Here is a 22,741-nt window from a genome sequence, read left to right on the forward strand (position 1 = left end):
TTGAAAGGCCTTTGTGCTGAGAGTACTGAGATCACTGCTGTGATCTCTTGCACTGGTGATCCTGAGCTGAGCTTGGAACTGACTCAGGGGTACCAAGGGTACGTGTGACACTTGGGATGAGCACCTGTAAGATTTGGCTTCTCTTCATGCACCTCTGACATGGCTTACATGTTCCTCAGTGGTGTTCCTCTACAGTACCCAGGAGTTGGTTTGTTTGCAGAGCCTCTTCTGCAGTTGGATATTCCAGTGCAACACGCTTGCAAAGGCTTTTGGTACTGGGGCCTCCCTTGCACATGTCCATGTAAAAACTAAATGCCTATATTAGAGTTCTACCCAACTCCAGGTGACCTGCAGGTGGGCTTGCCTGGTCCTGAAATAATTTCAAAAGGCAGAGGTGGGTGAGGGGAAAAAAAGCCACATCTGAGGAACCAAGAGAGATCTCAGGTTTTATTTCCTACTTTGACAGGTGGTGGATAAAGTAGTTGAGATTCAGCAGGGAATGGCATACTGAACATTTCTAGCCTCTGGCTGAGGAAGTTCTGAGTCTGTCAAAGGCAGTAGATAGGAAGAGTCAAATGGGAATAGACTGAACAAGGGCCAGGAAGAAAAAGGATCATCTTGCAATGGACCTGCTGTGTCTGACTCTCTGTCCTCAGCCTTTTGCATGTAGGATACAGAGAACAGAGTGAAGGGAAAAGCAATGCCAAGTTTGAACAACTGTTCTGCACTTTTTAACTCCTAGGTGGGTAGCCAAGGAAAGTGCATGCTCAAACCACATACCAGCCCTTGTTTTCAGGGAAACTGGTGGGACTTGTGGGAGCTGGGCTTTTGTCAGCATCTGGTTATGAATGGTGAGGGAAGTGGGTCTCATCACCCAGCCCTCACACCTGAAAGCAACTGTGGACAAAACTCCTGCAGGACAAGCTGAGCAAGAGAAGGTGGGGTACCTCATGTTTTGCTACTTATTTTGGAGCGTGCTTTCCACGGAAACCGAGGCACTCCAAACTGATGGTCTGACAGAGTCATTCACTCAAGCTATGAATTACTGCGTTAATTATGTCTAAAAAGTTGCACACTGCAATAGCACAATGAGATCCTGCTCAGGGACAACACGGGTTTGCTAAGCTTTGGCTAGAGGCAGAGCCTGAAGGCAGGCAGTGCCTGAAGAGATGTGCTGGTTCTGGCTGATGTCTTTGTTCAGTCCCAGCCTGTCACTTCACAGCTGGGTGGGAAAGTGGGTTGGTTTGATGCTGTTCTACTTTGGGAGCCAAGGCTGCTGCCAGATACAGATTTTCAGTGAGCTTTAGAGCACTGGATGTGTTTATAACTGCTTGGTTACAGCATGATTTTCCTGAAAGTCAGAGATGCACATCATCATCATCATCATCATCATCATCATAGAATGGCCTAGGCTGGAAGGGACCTTAGGGATCCTTTAATCCAACCTCCCTGTCATGGGCAGGGATGCCTCTCAAACTAGATCGGGCAACACATGGGGACATACACCTTTTCCTGGAGTCACTTCTACCTGGAGATGCAATTGTACCTGTCTGCCACAGCTGTGTGCAGATGAGACAGATGAATTTGTGGGGCAGCTGCTCTCACTGCAGTGGATGTCCTCTTCCAGCTTCCTTCAGGACCCTCTGGTGACTGTCTGGATGAGGCCACAGAGCCAGTATGTCAAATCCTTGAGCTGCGTGTGTCGAACATGGGAGAGCAGACCAGTACCGTGGTATTAGGTGCTAGAATCACAGAATGTTAGGGGTTGGAAGGGACCTCAAAAGATCGCCTAGTCCAACCTCACTGCCCGAGCAGGGGCACCTACAGTAGGCCACAGAGGAACACGTCCACAGAAGGAGACTCCACAACCACCATGGGCAGCCTGTTCCAGTGCTCTGGCACCCTCTCAGTGAAAAAGTTTTTTCTAATATTTTTGTGGAACTTCCTATGTTCCAGGATGTATGGGGTAAGAGCCATAGGCAAAAGTGGCTGGAAGTGATCCTGACTAAGTTGTCATGTGCGATAAGCCGGCCGGGAGATTCCAAGCAGCAACTTCATGTCCTTTCTGGGGAGAATGCTATCCACTTTGTTATGCCTCATGTCTGAACTGGAAGATGTCAGCACTGGTTTGGCTGACAGCATCCCCCTGAAACCTGCGGGTGTTGTCACGGCATGTTCTTTGTCAGGGTGAAATTTCCCCCTGTGCAGAGAACCCTGACCAGGGCCATGCTTCATCTGTGTCCTGACCTAGCCCTAGGGGGAAGTGGAACTTGGTGGTGCTGAGGACTTTGACAAGGCTGAGGCCACTCCTCGTGTCTCCTGGTGCAGGGATGAATTCCCTCTGCCATTGCAAGCATCTGGAGGAAGCCAGGCTGTGCTTCACTCGGAGCATGCTTCTCCTGCCAGCTCAGCTCATGCTCAATATGGAGAGGGAAGGAATGAAAAAGGAGCCTGCGGTCGTCATCTCATCTGACACTTGCCCAGCTGTCTCTGCTGCCTTCACTGCCTTTCTCTGGATGGTTCCCCAAATGAGACTTTTGTGTTCACTTCCCCTAAGTGTAGACCTCAATGTGTGCAATAATATTGATGAACAGCCTCAAAACAGCCTTAAGCACAGCATTAGGCCTTCTGTTAGGGAAGCAGAGTAACATGCAGGCACTGACCTCAGAATTTTTTTCCAAGGCAATCAGGGACTGTTTAGGAAACTTAGGAAAAATTACAGGGAACCTCTCTGCAGCTCTGTCTAAATTGCTCTGAAAGTTTGAACCATCCTTTTTTTTTTTCTTACTATGCCACCTTTTTCTGTTCTTTCATTCCTTGATTCTCTCCCTTTTTCCATGTCTCGTATGTGCATTCTCCCCAGCTCTCACCATATATGCAGCCTTTCCCAGTTTTCTCATTCTGACAAACTGGACACGTAAATCACTTGAGAGCTGGAGTTCTCAGATGTTCAGGAGGAGGGGGACTGAGTTATTTATAGTCTCCACAGGGGTCGTGTGTGTGTGTGTGAGATGGTGTCCTCTGGAAGCCTCATGTCTCTTTGAGATGTTTTAGGCTGATTCAGTAGACACAGATCAACTGAAGCAAAGCAACCAGCCACACCACAGACTTTGCTGATGGGGTGGGGGAAGGGGAAATTCTTCAGATGTGTCCTGCTATGATGCTTTTGTGGAAAGGAATATAGGACAAAGGGACTTAGTGGTAATTTGTTGAGGAATCACCCCAGTGATTCCACAGTTATTAGCCTCTATAGGGGTGAGAGAGATGGAGAGGCTGGCCTCATCTCCTGCAGATGCCAGAACGATGTGAGACATAAGACAAACTGAAAGACCCAGGCAGACACAGGGCTGACATTCAAGGGGAAGTCAGCAACCCGCCTAACAAGCAGCAAAGCCACTGCGTCGGGTTTCTCGTTGTTGATTCTTTTTGTTTAGTTGAGTTTTGTTTGCTTGCTTGCTTGCTTGCTTGCTTGTTTACCCCTCATATGCAGATATGGCTGTTGCAAGCTGCTGGATGCCACAGGTTTTTCTCCCCTCTTCATCAGCTTCAGCAATCAGTCAGCTTCCTTCAGCTCTTTATGAGAGCTGCTTGCAGAGCTGGGAGGGGATAGGGGTCCTTCCCAGTCCTGGCTTCATGTGTGCTTCTTGCCCCATGCTTTCCTCCCAGAGGCTTCCAGAGCAGCCTCTCCCCAGGAATGCAATGCTTGAAAACAACAGGAGGAAAGCATATGGGCTCTGAGATGACTGCCCTTGTCCTCTTTTTCCTTCTGTCTGTCTTGGCTGGTTCCTTCTCCTTTTTTCCCCACTCATATTTATAGCAGTTGTTTCACATGTGAGATCCACTCTAAGAGAGTTTCCACTTCCCCTTTTTGCAGGAAGATGGGAGGCCCAGGGGATTTTGGCTTGTGAAACAGTGGAGCAGGGTATCCAGTGACCTGACCTACCTTCCTGGGGAAGCTTTGTCTTGCAGTTTTCAGGTGCAGCAAAGCTGTCTGCAAGTTCTGGAGTGACCTCCCAGGAGCTCCAGGGGTCTCAGTCTTGTATAAGCCCCGTGTTTTTTTCCTGGGGCTCAGCACCTTCTTTGCTTCTCTAGGGTTGCAGCCTCCTCGTTCTCCTTGCTGAAGAGCCTAAGCTTCACCTGGATTATATTTAGCAGCCGTGCTGTAACCCCAGCTCTTCTAAGTCTTTTATGAATCATTTTGTGGTTGTCTTGGCTCTGCTGGTATCTGTTTAACTTCCTGCACATTACAAGGAAGCCTACTCATATTTCTGTGTTTTCTGTAGTCCACAGAACAACAGCCTCCCACAGACACTCCCTCTTCATCCAGGCTTTCATCCCCCAAGATTCTGCCCTCAAGCTTAAAAAACCTTAATTATGTTCCTTAAGCCATATCTGACTCTGGCTGTGGTGGATCAATCCATGAAGCCAGTGGCTCTTCATAGGAGGTTTGGATGTAGATGAAGTATTTAGGTCACAGCTTTTCAGTACATGAAGATGACTGACACAAAACCCACCACAGAGCATTTGTTAAGACCTCTTCGTTGTGCTTGTGGTGAGCCAACTCAGTTGAGTATGCGAGGTGAGTTGTTGCAAGGTTAGATCAGAGGGCTACCAGTACAGCGGCTGGCTTCTTGAACTGGTCAATACATGTGTGCTGGTCACTCTGAACTGAGAACAATTTGCGAGGCAAAGCTGAGGTGCAGTGGCTGCAACAGCAGGGGACATAGATGTTGAAATGCACAAATTAGAGTTGCTGTGAAATGATTCTAGGAGAAGATAGATGCTGAGAAGTTGAGGCAGCTTTTCCTGTGATATGTTGTCCTCAGTACTTTTATCAGAGATATTTTTGTCCTTCCAGGGTCAACTGACTTTACTGAGGCTGAAGAGGCTGAAATAGAGACAATCAGGAAGCACAGACAGGAGCTTTTGGAGGACATTAAGGTAAGAATCTCTGCTGCGTATCAGCCTGGCATCTTGTCCTTTCTTGCAAAACAGTCTATGAATGTGTGTGCATCTGGTTTGTTTGTGCATGGTTCTTATCTCCTCATTATAGGAGTCAGGACATTTGAATAGGAATACTACATTTTTTATTTTTTACCCATTATGGACAGAGAAAAGCTGCTGGAATACACAAACCCATACTCTAAATCCCGAAGCCATTAACCAGTGGAGTATACGTTGTCCAATGGAGCACGATGAGTTTTGGTAAAAGAGTACCTAAAACTAGAGACATTTTCCCAGATGGATTTCTTCAGAAAGTATCTAACACCCTTTAACACAAAGACTTGGGGGAATATATGGCGCAGGGAGAGAGAGTTGGGGAAAGGATGGGTCTATATTTGCTGGTTACGCTGCCAAAAGACTGCGGTCAATAAAAAAACAAAACTGATAATCATTTGAAACTGGGAGTAGAGATCACTGTTTGTTACATTTTTACAATACCTAAAGCTTAGTAAGGAACACTCCCAGCTCTGGAGAAGCACAACAGAATGAAGACCAGAGCAAAACTGAAATCCAGAAGCTCTTTTGAATTATGGGATAATGGAGAACTTCAGTTTCTCTATCTGCGTGCATATCGTGACCACATCCTCACTCCTTGTTGAGGCAAGATCTGTCATAAAACAGTACTTCTTCCCCTGCCTATTCTGGTTTTCATGGAGAACAATTTGGGTGATTCCCAGAAGAGTGCTGAGATGCACTCTGGCTCTGAGGATGACCTTAACCACAGGATGGGACCAAGGAGACGCCATATTCATTTCCTTAGTAACTCAGAATATTCAGCCAAGAAAGCCATGGTCTGTGATGGACCTAAATAAAACTGAATTATAGAACTGATTTTTTAAAATATGGCAGTGATTATTCTTCTTTCACTCCTCTTCTCTTCTTTCTCCACCTAAAGACAGATGTCTGCCCAGTGGTATTTGAGTGTCAGGTATGTTAAAAAGTCTGTATTTCATGATATGGGCACTTCAGGTTCATATTGACCTCACAGTTACTGGTTCCACTTCCCCTTTCCTGGATGTGTAGCAGGGCTATGCAAAGCAAAAGTTAGAAGGAAACAGGCATGATGGAAGGAGTCTCACAGCTGACATTTTTTGAGGAACTGAAATCAGCACCAAGCTGAGTTCTCTGACACTCTCCACACCGGCTAAGCTTGATTTTTCAGCCTCAATTGACAACACACATCCTGCAGCGCCACTCTCCCGTTGTTTTCATCTGGAATCCAGCAGGGTGATTCTGGAGCAGTGCCCATTTCATAGAAATCCTTGGCTACTCATGACTATCTGACCAGTCCTTTTCCTATATATTTCCCTATACAGGGAATAAGTAAGACGTGTTTTGTATGTGTCTGCTGTTTTTCCCTTCATTGCCTTCACCCTCCTGGTAATTCTTTTGTAGAAGCTGAAAGAAGAGATTGCTGAAGTGTTTACAGAGATTGAGTGTTTTCAAAATGCAAAGGAGAGGCAAGAGGCAGACAATGATCCTGGAGACCAGACCAGGCAAGTGGGACAAGATGGATATTCCTTTGCTTACAAAGTCTCTCTCTTGATGCTGAGAAAATAAAAACACCAATGGAATTTGGATCAGAACAAGGACAGGGAAATGAGGCCAGGAACACCCTTCGTTCCTCTGAGATTTCTCTTTGATCCTGGAGAGTCAAACACCTGTCCTTGAGATAGGTGAGTTACCTTGTGAGTGAATTGAAACGAGGCCTTTTATTCTAATTTTGACTTTCCTTCTTTTTCATGTTTGCAGCAAACTTTCGCAGAGGGATAAATTGTCCCTGGGCCGGAAGAAGTTCAACATGGACCCTGCAAAGGTAGGATCCACTTATGAGAAGGAAGCTGGGAGGAAGAGTTTCTGCTGGCTACTGGTCCACTTGCAGCCACTCATGTCAAAGGAGCTACAGCATGGCACTGTGGGGCTAGTTTCCTACCTCACTAAAGTTCCAGTTAGCAGTACCCTTCATCCTATCCCTGAATAAGGTCTTCAGATAGGATTAAGCTTTGTTGCCTCCCCCCCATCATGCATCTATAGGCCATCCCGTCAGATGCAACTTGAAATAAAGGAATGTGTGCCAACGTGTCAGAAGAGCCAAATCTTCAGCCCAGCTCTTCATGCCTGTGAGAAGCTAAGAATTGGCCATAGATGGAGGATGATGGAGTAGGAAGAAGATGAGAAGTTTAGACAGTGTGTCAGGTTCCTTTGTTCATTGAGAACAAAAGACAACAAGCTACCTCTGTCATTTTGGAGGTAGTTTTGGTAGTACTGGTTAGACTGTGGAATGAATCCAGGTTTTTCACTTTCTGGGACTGACCAGTGAGGTCCAGACCTCATAGCTTTCAACCCTTTGCAGAAAGCTCAAAAATTGTCATGACTAAGTAGACAAGATATGAGAAAGATAGTTTTCCTTCCTCCTCACTGGTGGACCATTTTTTTTGAGCTCTGTAAGGAAAACCACAAGCTGCGATTGAACGCTAAGTAGAGAAGATATGAGAAAGATAGTTTTCTCTTCCTTCCTCCTCACTGGTGGACCATTTTTTTTGAGCTCTGTAAGGAAAACCACAAGCTGCGATTGAACGATTACTCATTGTTCAGCTAACCACCACAGCTCGCATCTTGGGTGGCTGCTGGTCTGAGTGACAAGTTTTTATGCCTCTTCTGCCTGCTGAGACCCTCAAGATGCCTTCCCCAGTGCCCAAACCTCAGCTGGAGGGCATTCCAGTCCTCTGGACATCCCTCTGCCAGTGAGAGCTGTCTCAGAGCAGTGATAACAGTACTTAGAGCCTGCATGAGAGTTGATTTCATTTTTGTCTTTGTGTCTAACCCTGGTTTGAGGGCCCAGAGGCATCTCAGTCTGTGGCACTGTGCCACGCTATGCAGAAATACCTGAACTAGTTCTGACCCCAAACTGGTTTAGCTTTATTAATTCAATGCCCGTCAGCCTGGTCAAAGTGTTATACTGTGAGCCTGTATTATGCTGGTCTCTGTTTGTTGCTCCCCTTTTGCTACACTGCATGAGGCTGAGAGGTGCTGCAATGCGAGGAACTTTCTTTGTTCCTTCTTGCTAAGGTTACATCCATGCAACGCTGAGACTTTGAGTTCCTACCTCCAAGATCTCAGGGCAAGTTCCTGAGGCTAGAGGGGGTAAACATCAGGAATCTGGCTGAACATAATCTTCTGAGAGAAACATTTTCTCCTGGAAGATGGAGCCCCATCATCACCACAGTGCTTTGCAAAATTAAACTGGTCTGGGGAAAAAGAAAGGAAAACAGTGTGGAAAAATCTCACAAACATTTCAGTTTCTTCTTCTGAAACTGCTTTTTCTTTGAGGCATCTTAGAAATATCTTCTTACATATCACAAGGCAAAGTGAATCGATTCTGTTGAAGTAGAACATTCTGATGGATCTAAACCAATTTTCATTCCTTTGTTGTATTTTGTGAGGAGAATTGCAATGTGGTCTGGAGGGTTGCAGTTGTTTTAGATATTGTTAAGAATCTGAACAAAATCTCGACTCTCTGTGACTTTGAAAATCATGAAATTCCCTCTAAAACAAGATGATGACTCTTTGCACAGCCCAAATCAGACCCTCAGTATTCCTTAAAAAACATATTCCATACTTACTGACTGGGGTGGAAGGAGCTGGAAAGACTGCAGACTTCTCTGTCCTGTGACATAGAAGAAGATTTAGGAAAAAATAATTTTAAGTTGTCTCAAGCCCATATTTTTATCTGAGTACATATTTTTTATTAATTATGTCTTCTTTTAAATATTTTTTGCTTTAAGTTAATACAGGAAAAAATTACATTTAGGAATAGAAAACTAAGATATTTTAATTGAAAATGTTAAAATTAACTATTTTGACTCTGCCTTTTTGGACTTTTAACATACACTGCTCTTTTTTGTTTGCTTGAGTTTCCATACCATCAAAACACTTATTCAAATCTAGCATTGAAATGGAAGAGGGACTGACTCACCATGATGGATTAAGCGTGATGGAACAGGAGAGGGAACATGGATGTGGTCTCTCATAAAAGGCCTGGGAAGTAACAGAGAAAGCAACATCATCAAAGCCAAGAAAGGCAGGCATCAGGGTGTTGGGGTCCTACTTTCCTATCAGCCCATAGAGCTGTCTTACAATCATAGAATTGTTTAGGTTGGAAAAACCTTTAAGATCATCAAGTCCAACCATTATCACTTCACCATCTTACCTCACTGTCTTCCTTCTCCTCCTCCAGGGGATCCAGTACCTGATTGAGCATGAGGTATTGTCCTCAGACCTGCAGGAGATTGCCAGATTCCTCCACAAGGGTGAAGGCCTGAACAAGACAGCCATTGGGGATTACCTGGGTGGGAGGTGAGCAACCCAGTCAGGATGAGGAGGACCTCTGGAGGCTCTGTCCTACCTGGCCCCTCTCAACCACCACTTTAGATGACCTCTGGCAGACCCCAGGCAGCTGTCTGCAATGGGGTGAGTGGGCAGCGCCCTCCAGGGGGGAACCTTTGGAGTGTGGCTAAGTCTGGCTGTATGTCCTGCCACTCCTCATGCCTCTGTTGAGGTCAGTCTTCCCAGACAAGAGTGTACGTCTTGGCCCCTCATTAGTCAGAGGGGAAGTGGAGGCTGGGATGGAGCCCAGTGCCCATTGTCACACCAGGGGACATCCAAACTGAGCAGGGTCAAAGATCTTTTCTAACCTTTTTCCCTCTGTCTTCTCCCAGGGACCCCACAAACATTCAGATCCTCCAAGCCTTTGTGGCATGTCACCAGTTTGCCAACCTCAACCTGGTGCAGGCACTAAGGTGAGTGAGCGTGCAGGTCACAGGACATAGAGCAGGAGCCTTTTCAGCCACTGGGTCCTGTCACCCAGGAAGGGTATGAAACCCTTCTATGCTAAAATAGGGCTTCCCAAGGCCCTGCTGCCTGTGTTGGCTCCAAGACTCTTGCTCTGTGAGGTATTAACGCTTTCCTGGAGGAACTTTCATGGCCCCTTGACCAGACTGGCTTTGTGCAGAGAAGATGGGAAAAGCAAAGTGGGTCAATGTGGCTTCAGTGGCTGGGGAAATTGGACAAGTTATGTTTTGCACCAGGAAACACGTCTGTCCACAGTGCCCGTTATGTCAGAGACAAAGTGACTCTGTCTTAGGGCATCATCTTTTCTTAAAGGCCAGCCTCCTGGCAGGACTCTTGCTCTTGAGGTCTCTCCTGCCTTGCAGTGCACTCATTACGAAAGAGAAGCCATGATATCCTGGATATTTTCTTCTGCTTCCTGCTTTTAAGGTGTTTGAGGCTGATGAGCCCAGGCAATTTCTAGAGAGAAAAGCAGAGCTTCTGCCTCATGCACTGTGTTGTCTCTGCAGTGTGATGGGATGACTTCTTTCATTTTCATGGTGACCCATGTGTTGAGAGAAGAGATAAATGTTCCTTGCACCCAATATGACTAACTCTGGCACAATGCTCCTGACAGACAGTTCCTATGGAGCTTCCGGCTACCTGGGGAAGCGCAGAAGATTGATCGGATGATGGAGGCCTTTGCCAACTGGTACTGCAAGTGTAACCCAGGAGTATTCCAGTCTACAGGTAGTTCTGGGGACATGAAGGCCTGTAAAGCTGAGCTTCACTGTTTGCTAGAGAGAGAGGAGCCTTCCTTTTCCATTCATAAAGCACAAAGGGCACCACTTGGAAGCGTGGATTTTTTCCCCTTAAACAGAATGAGTCAGCCCAGTTCCCATGTAACTTTTCAATAGACTGAGTGTCTTCAGTCCTCCTTTTACAACTATGCTGTAGTCCATCCCCATGAACAACAGACTTGAGAAATGCTCCCAGCCCCACATAAGGTACTCCTCATTGCAGCAAGGGTAGTACCGACAGACATGGATTTGAAGAAACTTTCCTGCTGGCACAGGTGTTTGTGGGCTAGACCTACCCAGCTTGCCCCATTACCCTGAGGGGATAGAATCACCTCCATCAGCAATCAACTGTCCCTCTTTTTGCTAGCAGATGGGACATGTCCCTTTTCGTCCTACTGCCTAGAGTGACTGGAAACCAAGCCATCCTGTTTTTCTTTCTTCTCATTGCCAGATACATGTTATGTACTGTCCTTCTCTATTATCATGCTGAACACCAGCCTGCACAACCCCAATGTGAAAGACAAGCCTCCCTTTGAAAGGTTTGTATCTATCAACAGAGGCATTGACAATGGAGGAGACTTGCCAGAAGAGCTCTTAAAGGTAAGGAGACCTCCCATTTTCTCCTCAGTCATGCTCTACTCTCTGGCTTGAGGTCCACTTAGAAGCAAAAGTCCACAGGTCTAAGTGTAACACAGGACTACTGACCTCCTGCGGTAGAAGGGAAAGGGCTGAGAAAGAAAAGAGGGCAGTATGTACAAAAGAAAAGCTGGAAGAGTATAAACTGCTTTGGAAAGGGGCTGCACACATGCTTATTGTTGAGGATATGAAATAAGTGAGACAGGGCTGGGGACATTCAGGGAACAGTAGTATCAGTTCAAGTACGTTTGTGATTTTAACTGTGTCAATGTGATACATGAACAAATATTGTAACTGTCAGGGAGGAAGACATGAGCTGCGGGTGTCTGTGTGCCATGTAGGTGTGAGGCTGTGTGAATGGGGCACTCACCTCTGTGGGAGGCAGCTGACTCTTTTGGCCTGCTTTGAAAGTCCAAGACCCCAAGGGGACTCTCTGTTGCCTGTGTATCTCTAAGTGTGAGATAATGTCACCATGGCCCAGAATATGAATTCCCTTTCTTTGTTTGTACCTTAATGTCTCAGCTGACTCCAACGTTCACATCAGCCAGGACACCAGTGCCCTACCTCTCTTAAAGTGGGACATATCTTTGAGCAAATAGAACCAACAAACCCCATATGAGTGTCAGAGTCCAGCATTTCTTCCAGCATCCGTAAAGCTCTTAGCAGGTCCGTGTTGCCTCTGATCCCAGGGGATGAAGATGGGGGACAGGGAAGACAGAGATAGGGAATACATCCATTAAGCAAAGCTGGAGCTGCAGAAGGCTCAGCAGACATGGCACCTGCCCTATGAGGCAAGGTAGAGGTGGGCAGCCTGCTGACATGAGTCCAACTTCACTCAACCAGCTTGGGGAGAATAACTTGTGTCAAAGAGGCTGCCTACATCGCGCACCTGGATTTGCTGAGCAGCATTCCCTCAGGGTAAAGGCTTTAGATTTTGCTCCAGAGTGTCATTTCTTTCAGACAGTTTGAGGGAACTTGCAGGAATCTGTAGTTCGATGGTTTTTTTCTTGGCTTGGGATTTGTGATGGCAAATCCAATGACGTGAGCTACATTTTGGTGTCCCTTTTAAGCTAGTAACCTGCCTCCCTGTCACTCTGCTGCTATAAATGTCACCGTTCGTGTTCCTCAGTGTAAAAGCCTTGGTTTTATGAAATGTGCCTCCTTGTGGTCATGCAGATGTGTGCGTCTCTTCATACAAGTTCTCAGCAGAGTGTTTGGCACCACCAACCCAGGACCTAAATGGGGCTGCAGTATCTGCTCTATCTGTCCCTCACCCAGTGCCTTAGCACCACCCACAGTGGCACTTGCACGGCATGCTGGGTTTGGTCACTGCAGCCTCTCTTGATATGGGTGCACACTTTTGTGACTGTGAGTTTCCAAATTGGACACCTTCTTTTTAATGACACAAGATGGAGAAAAGAGCTGGTGTTCCCCCTTGAGAGCCTGTTAGGTGTAGACTGAGGGCTGTTGTACCCCCAGTGCTCACTGCCTGCTCCCCTCCCTGTTCACACTCCTGCCCCTGCGGAAAGAGAGTCGTGAACAAGATGGACCTAAGAGAGTTGTGTACAAGCTTTGTAAAAAATCAATCTTTTTTTTTCCTTTCTGCTTCCCTTTTTCTTCCCCCTCCCCCAACACTGGGGCAGAATCTGTTTGAGAGCATAAAGAATGAGCCATTCTCCATACCAGAGGACGATGGGAATGACCTCACGCATACTTTCTTCAACCCTAATCGTGAAGGCTGGCTCCTGAAACTAGGTAAGGGGACGATTCCCCTAGCTCCTCTGAATTCCCTGCCTCCCACCAGAAATCTCTCCCAGTAACCCGCCAGCATCTCCGCTGTCCTTCGCTCCCATCTGCTGCGGTGGGGTGAGGCTGACATCTGCTGTTGAAACCAGCCGTCTGTTCTCTCCTCTCAGCTCCTGCACGCTCTGCCTGCTCAAACAGGAACTCAAAAAGATATCACTTACCCCTCCCCATTCCTAGCCCCATCAAAGCAAAATTTGGTCTCTGCGTGTGAGTGTCCACCACATGGCATCAGTGCCCCTCCTTGGGGGCTGTTCTACAGGGAGATCTGGGAGGGTATGCCTGCGTGTGCATGTCTAGGGGTGGGAAGGACAGCAAAATGTGTGACTAATGGCTTTTGAACCTCACTGCCTTTAGGAGGACGTGTGAAAACCTGGAAACGGCGTTGGTTCATTCTGACTGCTAACTGCCTGTACTACTTTGAATATACCACGGTAAAGGCTTAATTCCTGGTTGGGCAATTGTGTCCTGGGTGATTATGAGTCTCTGAGGGTCCAGGGAGGAGGCGAGGGTAGGGGGCAACTCTTCTACCCTGCTCCCAGACTAAACTCAGATGTCCCTTCGCTTCTGTGCTATTTCCTCATCTCTGGTCTTGAGCGGATGGACACTGCAGCTATTGCTGGGATCTCATGTAAACTAAGCTCTCCCTGGAGGGGCTCTCCCTGGGCCTATCTGCCCTTGTCACCCTCACAAAGGAACACATCTGGGAAATCCGAGAGGTTCTAAATACTGGTATAGAGGCAGGGAGCATTTTGGGTGTTAATTCATGTTTCTTTGCTGTCAGGACAAAGAGCCTCTGGGCATTATCCCCCTGGAGAACCTATCGGTCCGGCAGGTGGATGATCCCAAAAAGCCAGTAAGTCTCCATTGCTTGGTTCTCTGCCCACTTCAGGCTCTCGGGAGGTCGAGGGGAAGAGAGGGTGCACGCACCCTACTCTTACCATGCTTCTCAGAGGGAAGGTGCCATTCCAAAGTGCCTTGTCCCCCATGTAAACGTGATGATACCTAAACATGATTGTATTCTACCAGGGAATATCTAGTGTGCATGGAGAGCTTCCTTTGGCTGGCTCCGTTGTATGTTGTGTGTGTGTGTGTGTGTGCAGGTAGAAGGGCAGACATGAGTGCACACAGCTGACTCTTTACTCATTTTGCACCAGGAGATGTGAGTTCAGTTTCTCTTCCCAGGGCTCCGTAATGAGTTACAGCACATGTAGACCAGACAGTGCTGTGGTGTTAGAAAACTTGCCTAGGAAGTGACATTCTTTGTCTGTGCATCTTTTGGGGATACTCACTCTTTGATATGTCAGGACTCTGGGAAAAGTGCCTTCTGTCTGCATTGTGGCAAGCAGAAGCAAGGATGTTGTATCTACTTCGTGAGTGAAGCAGAGTGACAGAAGGTGTTTTTTGATGATCCCAGAAGGTGTTTTCTGATAACTGTTGCTGCTCTGTCTCTCCATAAAGCCTATTTTAATTTCCAGCCCTTCACAGAAGGGGTGTGTTTATCTAAGAGTGGTGGCCTGGAGATCTGACTTGTATGGGGATTCTTGGGATGGGGAAGGAAAGGCTCTGTCACAGTTCAGAAACAGAATGCTATCCTCCCCTTTGGAAGCTCTCTGCACCTGTCACCCATGGTTGAAGCAGTAGTGTCTCCTTGGGTCCACCCCGTCCTCCTCTACTGCTCCATTTTATTCCCTTTCTGACAGAACTGCTTTGAGCTCTTCAATCCCAACTGCAAAGGGAAGAAGATCAAAGCTTGCAAAACAGATGGGGATGGGAAAGTGGTTGAAGGCAAACATCAGTCCTACAGGATCTCAGCAGCCACACCAGCAGAACGAGATGAGTGGATTGAGGCAATACGGTGAGGAGACCAAAACTGGAGGGCCCAGCTTGCCTTTGTCCAGCCGCAGGGACAAATGGTCACATAGTTTATTTGGCTACCAGAGCTTGAAAAAGGGGGTGGAAAGAAATGTTTTCAGCCTAGCAACTGTGGCACCTCTTGACTTCAAAGAGTTTTAAGGTCCCTTCTGGAGAATCTCTAGCCACAGCTAAATTCTCTGCTGTGGGTCTGCATATCTCCAATCATACATTTTGGTGAGTGATGTCTCTATGCAAGATCAGTTAGGTTGCCTGCACTGATCTCTAGCATGAAATCTCTTACTTTTGCCCCCATTTCCTCTTATTTCCAGGACCAGCATCACACAGGATCCTTTCTACGATCTGGTATCTGCCCGTAAGAAAAAGATCGCCAGCAAAAACTGAGCCCTGCCCTGGTCACTGGCAGCAGGAACATGTAGTTGTTGGACATCTTCCCTCCCATGTTGGGCTCTTCCAGTGAAGACATTTGGGTAAATCGGTTCCCTCTGCCTCCCACTTGGCAGGAAGATGACTGAGGGGGTAACTTGGCAGAGTTGCTCCTTCCTGTTACCAAACCAAAGGCAGAAACGCAAGGTGCAGTCTGAGGACATGTCCAAATGTAAAGACTCAACAGCAACTGTCCTTTAGGTTCTCCCATATAGCCCCAGGCATGTAGGTCGGGATCTGAGAGAAGACAGGAATGTCTCCAGAATGCCTTCATCCCCTCTTGCCGTCAGACCAGGCCTGAGTATTTTTCTGTGAGGAACCATGGAGACGCTTTCAGAGCAGCCAAGCATGGTCCAATCAGTTGCAGAGTAGAAAAGCCCCAGTGGTTTCTCTTCCATCAACAGATGCGTAGTGATTGTGGAGAAGGGGCCACTGATATTTAAGACCTGAATCTGAAACCAGAGGCCAAGGGAAGATAAGAAGCCTTCCATGCAGAAGAGTGCCCTCTCTACCTCTTCTTATAGCCTTGAGGGCTATAATGCTGGGAAATCCCTGCTCTGTAACTGAGTCATAGATTTAAAAAAGTCGAAGATGTTGTACTGGGAGATAAGGAGTAACTGAGTGTAGAGCGGCTGTAAGATCAGGCAAGCAGCTCTGGGTATTTTGTCTCTCTGTTTTGAGGCTCAGGGACCACCACAGGTCTCCCTAGGGCGCAAACCCAAACACTAGCTCTCCTCCTGGCTGATGATCCCCCAATGAAGGTGGCTTCCTTGTACTACCCTAGAGGCCTGGGCTTTGTATCTGAAAGGCCTGAGCCAGAAGTCATGAAAAATGGGAAGTGCGTACACACCACACACACATAAGCACAAACACACACAGAGGCATTCCCACCTTCACACAGTGGTTTCATCTGGAGCCCGTTTTATTTTATTTGGTTTTTGTCTCCTGTGCAAAGAAGGAAAAAAAAGAGCTTGGAAACAAGCCCAAAACTTAGGGCAACATGATCATTTTAGTGATAAAGGTAGAGGATGCTCTGCCTTAAGAGTGTCACGTTCCTGTGCCTAGCAAAGCAGCCTGAGCACCACTGCAGCTCTGCACTGCACCCAAAATGCTACACAAGCAGGCAGCTTTTGGGCAGCATGGGAGGAAGGGATGGTTCGTGAGACAAAAGGAAATATGTAGTGAGCTGTAACCCTGCAAACTGGAAACAGTGCGTCGGGGAAACACCTGAGACTCCCAGGAGACAATTACTCCATCAGGGTTAAAGGACTTTATAAGCTACTGCTATTTCTTCTGTTACCTTTCGGGTCTCTTCAAGTAAACACTGACTCTGTCTTGGTCTCTTGCCTTTTTTCTTCCTCAAGAGGGCTCTATCGACCAGGCAATCAGCGCAGCCCGATTATTCATTCTAGTTATTTTTTGCCCAAGCCACAGGAACGCTGAATTAATTTCAAGAGGCAGAGAGTGTATCTTGGAGTTGAAGCACGCGCTCACCCCGAAGAAGGAACGTGAAGGTTTTCTTCTGCTCATGCCTGCAAATGTCTCCTGCATTGAATCTCTCTGTCACTGATGTGATACGGAGTGAGTTTGCTGCCCACTTGCAGCTCACACACATATTCACCCCTGCTTTGGGTTCAATGCAGGGAGGCAAGATCATGTCTAGAGGTGAGAGGAGAATTCAGAATCTGTCCCTTTACCTTGCCAACATCTCCAATATATGTAACAGAAATATAAATATGCTCTTGGTTGGTGCAAGATGCCCCTAAGCCTAGGACTTGGGTGAGAAATGTTTGTTCTAGTGCCTCTCAGGCTCATGCTCTGTGTGACAAAAGCCATCAAAATGTATCCCAGAATCTCTCTTCTACTCACAATCTGATCTTGAGTGAGAGGAATCCAAGCTAAGCCCTCCCTAGAGTTTACCAGGATCATGCCTACGGCAGTAGGGTCTATCCAAGCTCTTCACAGTCCCTCCTCATCTCAAATCCTTGCAATTGTCTTCAGGCTGCCTATGTCCTTTCACCTCCCTTCTTCCCCCAGATACCCACGCACTGCAGAGTGGGATTATTCCTAGCGGGGACTGGGTGTGAAGGACAACTTGTGGGACGCAAAACAAAGCACAGAGAAAGGCGATTGTGTAATTTCCATCCATCGGATTAACCACAAGGGTCAGGAGGAGATAGACCTGGTTTCTTCTCTCCTACAGACTGAGGTAGGAAGAGAGAGAGCACGTTTGACTTTCCATTGCCTTTCTTAGGTTCCAGTACAGAAAATTAATTTCCAAACTCCTTGCTATACCATGTCCCAATCTCCTCATTGCTGTGAACACTATGGTACCCAATGTTGCCAGCAATGCAACATGCACTTTATGAGTGGTAGCCTTGACCTCCAGCCTGCTGGACACTAGTGCGATTTAGTATTGGCCAGGGCATCTCAGGATGGGTCTGTAAAACTTGACCTTCCACTCACAGCCGTGTGCTTTGAGAGCCATGCTTGGAGCCCTTGCAAACTTGTGACAGGGGACGACTTGCGCAACTAGAATGGCATCACCAGTGAATGTGCTGCTGGCCACCATCACACATTCCCTCCTTTGCTGAGGGCAACTGCAGCACATGAATGCACACACAGTGACACACACAGAGTCCTTCAGGTACTAAATCTGACAGATTGCTATCTATCTGGTAGATGTGTTCCTCTTTCTCGTCACAGGCAGCGTATGTGGCTCACGTAGACCTAGAAGCAGAAGACTGACACTTATTCCCTGCCTGCCTAAGGACTCTTGCGCACACCCAGTAATTTGTTTTCATAATAGATGTCCATCTATTTTCATAAAAGTGCTGGGAGAAGATGTGTGGAATAGACCCCATCACTGCATCCTGACTCCTCCCCACTTCTTCTCTTCCTCCTGTCCCCTGTTTATCAGCTCCTTTCTGGAAGGATAATACACTTTTTAAAAACATTCTAGAAATTGTTTGCAGCAACAGAGATGGAGCAGCTGTGAGGAGAGCCAGCAGTCACATTCAGTACAGCTTAGGTATCTAGCTAAGGGTTCAGAAAATCTCTGGGAGGTGGAGGGGAAGGGCAGTGCAAGAATGGAGACAGAGTAGACTGGATCACGGATTCAGAGCAAATCAAAGGGCATGAGTTGAACCTGTCTTTTTCCAGGAGGTGAATGCCCTTGGTGATGGGAGCTTATGAGCGAATGGAGGCCTGTGGGAAGGCGAGTTGGCCAGGAGTGGTGTTCGGTGGAGGGGGTGGGAGCACCCATTTGAGATACTGTCCATTCCTAGCAGGCCAGAAACTGCTGAGCCATGGTTCACACACCCTTCAGTGCAAAGGGAAAACCAAGCAGCTGTTTTCTGCTAGCTGAACAGAGTTACCTGGAGTCGGACTGTCAATCTTTCAACTCCCTCCAAGATATGCCATGTGAGCTTCCACATCTCACCCCTCCATTGCAGTGCTGGGATTGCCACCAAGAGGGGTTGACAGTTCTGCCAGTTTGTATCATAAATCTGGAGGAAGAGAAGTCTGTTACAAGGGCCTGAGAGGGATGGGAGCCAGTCTTCATGCCCTCTGAGACTGGTCACTTGTATGGAAAGAAGCACAGCCCCGCTGTGCTGGAGCTAGTTTGAATGGTGCAGTCGGAGTTGTGGGTACAACAGGAAAAGTTCCTCCTGTCTCCCATCCCTTATGGAGATGGTGACTGGAAAGCAACTCATTACCTGATGGTAGGGGACCTGTCACCGTGCTTTCTCCCTCTTACAACTTTCTTTGAACATGCATTTCACACAGAAAGCCCAGAGCACAAAGCTAGAGAGCAAGACAGCTGTCAAAGGCACTGTGACTTCTCCGTTGCACCTTGTTCTTCTGTCTCCAGCCCAACAGAGGGACAGTCTGGGGGGAGCTGAACGAAGCCCAGGCAGACTGGGGTTGAGACCTGATCAGGGTTTCATGGAGTGTCACTGCTGTCACATCTGCAATGGCTCTGCTCTAAGCACCTGTGACAGGGGCGTGCAGCAGTCTCATCTTGCCATGCCATTTCCAATCTTGCTGCCTCCCTGCGATGAAGATGAATGTGGCCTGTCCCAGGTTCTCACATTCCTGTGTGTGGGAGCCTGTGCACAGACATCCGTTCACTCCTGAAGGCTGATGCAATTGGGTTAACTGCAAGGAGGCTGTGTATGGTGGGACAGAGGGGACTGCAAGGGAAGAGTCAGGGAGGGTGGAGGAGTCTGGGTCTTGTGTGTGTTGTTGATAGAGAAGGGCTTGCAGTGATGAGAAAAGGGCTTTCTTTCGCCTCAGCTCCAGAGTAAGGGCGGCACAAATGGGAGGAACAAGTAAGGTTCGACATCCCTTGAACAGCCTGCAACGTTTACCACAGCCACTGTGACACACCACCAAGGGGCACTCCATGTCTCAACAGCTCTCCTCTTCCCACAGGGTTGAAGCACAGCACAGCTAGACATGCCAGCCCAGCACTTCAGGGAGAGAGTGGAGATGGTGCAGGGAGACCATCATATCTGGGCCCTCAAGAGCATAGCATGTGCTGGGAGAGGACCATATGCTCTGCTAGCACAGCAGGTCTTTGCTCCTCTACCTTGCTGAATAAGTGGAGTTATATATCCCTTTATCTGTGCAAACACAAGTATAGACGTGTGTGAAAGCATGCATTGTGCTGCACACCTGTAGTCACGGACACACAAGCACATCTGTGCATACACAGGGACACACGCGGTTCACATGCATCCCAGCCCAATGCCTCGCTTTGCCCTCTCCTTGAAGAAGAACCCTGGCAAAACAGTCTGTAAGGAAAGAATGAAGATCACAGAAGACCAGGGAAGGACAATACTTGTGGAGTTGGACAGCAAGCAGTATGTGGGGAGAGGGAGGCAGGACAGACTGCAGTGAGGTCTACAGAGACAACAGGGCTCCTTTCCTGTGGGGGCTACACTAGTGGGAGAATAGCTCTTCACTCGGGGCAGAATTTGGGGAAGGACTGTGCTGACTGTGTTAAGGGACATTGCAAGGTGAGTCATTTAACAGTCTCCTCTTCTTTCTGAGGAACTGGGCTGACCTTAAGGGACCTACAGAAAAGACATTTTCTGCTGCCTCTTTAAGTATGGAGGGTGGCAGCAAGGTTCCTGGGGTTGGCTGAAGAGGTGGTGATTTGTGCAATTAATGTCTAATCAATTCTATGAATATTTATCTAGTCAGCAAGCTTCTAAGTGACAGTGAAGGCCCATCTGATTGGAATCACGTTCACAGGTAAACTAAAGTCTCCTTTAAGGTTCAGATACCTCTCACTGGGGAAAAGGGCACATGTGCAATGTGCACATGGAAAATTGTATTCAATTCTTTCTTGGGAAGAGGAAAAACCGAAGTTTTAAAATCGACTTGTTGGGGAGAGACAGCTTGAAATATTTTGATACATTAACAAACTTAACCCATGACTGAGTTTAAGCTTGTTCTTTTTTTCTGCCTTTTTTTTTTTAAGGGAGAGAAATATAAACTTTCTGTATAAACTGTTTGAAAAGTCATGTAACAGTCAGGAATTTCTTGGAGCTTGTAATTGACCCTTCTCTCAACATGGCATAAAGTATTCAGAAAGCTAGTTATGTTGTTTCCTCAAGAAATACTGCTCTTAGGACTTCCTGTCATCATCAAAAACTTGATGCTTCTCAACTTTGCCCAACTCTATGCTTCTTTCCAGAATCCCCCATTTGCATCCTTTACTTTCTCCCTGCTCTAATCCTTTCACCTCACCTCTGTCTCTGACTTCTCTTTCCCCTGGTGCCTTCTGCCCTCTGTGCTTTGCTCATCCCTCTCCTTAAACTTGCCACTGTCCTCTCACCTTCAGCAAACCCCCTTCTTCCCTTTGCCTGAAGAGGGATGCTGCCTCTCCTGCTCTCCTGCTCCCTGGACAGCCTCAGATTGCCTTGGCAGAGCTCTGGGAAAAACTCCTATTATCAGTGGAAACTGAGTTACTAAACCTGAGCCAATCTCTTCAGCTCCTGCTGCTCACCTGCAGCTTGAGTTTGTGCTGGCTGCGCTGCCAAAAGCCTGTTATTACCTAAATAAAAAAGACATGCAGCCCTCCCTGAGAAAGAAGAGACACAGATAACAGTGATTTGCCTGTTGCCTGCTGCCTTCTGACTGGGAAAAACACCCCAAATTCCCACAGGGTTTCCAGGACCAGCTCTCAGTGGAAGAGTGACAGAGACAGCTCCGCACATTCTCACTTTCTGCACGGAAAGGATCCTGTGGCTCTCGGTGGGACAGTGAGAGACAACCCTCCAAATCTGCACCACAGATAGCCCCAGAGCCTGAACAACCACAACTCTCTTGGCCTTTCTTCACAAGAAAGGATATTAGGGGCTGTCCGTGGGGAGTGATTATGCTTGGCCTTGAGGTGATACAGGACTGGGAAAATACAAAAATGGGAGCCAATAATGGGACCCAGAATAAACAGCAAGGTATCAGGGGAGGGAAGAAGAGGGAGAGCTGGCAAGTCTGAAATCCTGATTATAGTGTACAAGGGCTCTGTTGTACAGAGCTCTGTTTTCCTTGCTCTTTCCTCACCAGCTGCACCACTGTGCTCTGGAGCTGTTATTTCAATATCCAGGAGCTAATGGGCTGCTTGGCCTTCTCTCCAGAGGGCATTCAGCAGAAGAAATTGTGCTTCACACACAAAGAGGCTAGAGGGACTTCAAAAGAGGCAGTGGAAAGGGACAGGGGGAAGCAAGCAGCTCAGAGCCACGTGCTGTGGGGAAGAAGGGCACTCAGAGGTTCCTGGAAATGCCAACTGACTCTGAACCAGATATGCACACCTTCACCTCTCACAGATTGTGGTGTCTCCAAATTGATATCTTTATTCTGATGTAGTTAAAATTCATGTAACAGTAGACAACACATGGGTGTGTGTAGATAACCAGTAGCCAATTAATAGTAGACAAGCAGTAACGAGTGGTCTCTATGTCCTGAGACCAATATTATTTAATATCATCATTAATGATGTAGAGAGTGGGATTGAATACAACCTCAGCAAGTTTGCAGATGACACCAAACTGAGTGATGCAGGTGACACCCTAGTGGGAAGGGATGACATCCAGAGGGACCTTACTAGGTTTGAGAAGTGGCTCATGTGAGCATCATAAAGTTCAACAAGGCCAAGTGCAAGATCCTGTACCTGGGTTGTGGCAACAGCAAATAGCAGTACAGACTGAGTGAACTGTTTGACATCCACACTGCAGAGAAGGACTTGGGGATACTAGTGGATTAAAAGTTGAATATGAGCCAGGAATGACCTCTTGCAGCCTGGAAAGCCTGGGCTGCATCAGAAGCAGTGTGGCCAGCAGGTTGAGGGAGGTGGTTCT

At 47.3% G+C, this 22,741-nt stretch overlaps 1 protein-coding gene across 1 annotated transcript in view; it reads left to right on the forward strand.

The window, feature by feature from the left end:
- The window catches only part of CYTH4 (cytohesin 4), a 16,249-nt gene extending 761 nt beyond the window's left edge, over positions 1–15,488 (forward strand). Inside the window, exons 2-13 of the mRNA XM_009867820.1 lie at positions 4,859–4,941; positions 6,400–6,500; positions 6,757–6,820; positions 9,242–9,360; positions 9,723–9,803; positions 10,469–10,581; positions 11,083–11,231; positions 12,911–13,022; positions 13,428–13,504; positions 13,855–13,926; positions 14,774–14,928; positions 15,257–15,488. Coding sequence (XP_009866122.1) covers positions 4,859–4,941; positions 6,400–6,500; positions 6,757–6,820; positions 9,242–9,360; positions 9,723–9,803; positions 10,469–10,581; positions 11,083–11,231; positions 12,911–13,022; positions 13,428–13,504; positions 13,855–13,926; positions 14,774–14,928; positions 15,257–15,329 — 1,199 coding nt within the window. The 3' untranslated portion in view covers positions 15,330–15,488. The remainder of the gene's footprint in view (positions 1–4,858; positions 4,942–6,399; positions 6,501–6,756; positions 6,821–9,241; positions 9,361–9,722; positions 9,804–10,468; positions 10,582–11,082; positions 11,232–12,910; positions 13,023–13,427; positions 13,505–13,854; positions 13,927–14,773; positions 14,929–15,256) is intronic.
- The last annotated feature ends 7,253 nt before the right edge of the window (positions 15,489–22,741 follow it).

This window comes from Apaloderma vittatum, unplaced genomic scaffold (genome assembly GCF_000703405.1).
Source record: "Apaloderma vittatum isolate BGI_N311 unplaced genomic scaffold, ASM70340v1 scaffold5184, whole genome shotgun sequence".
Taxonomy (NCBI): domain Eukaryota; kingdom Metazoa; phylum Chordata; class Aves; order Trogoniformes; family Trogonidae; genus Apaloderma; species Apaloderma vittatum.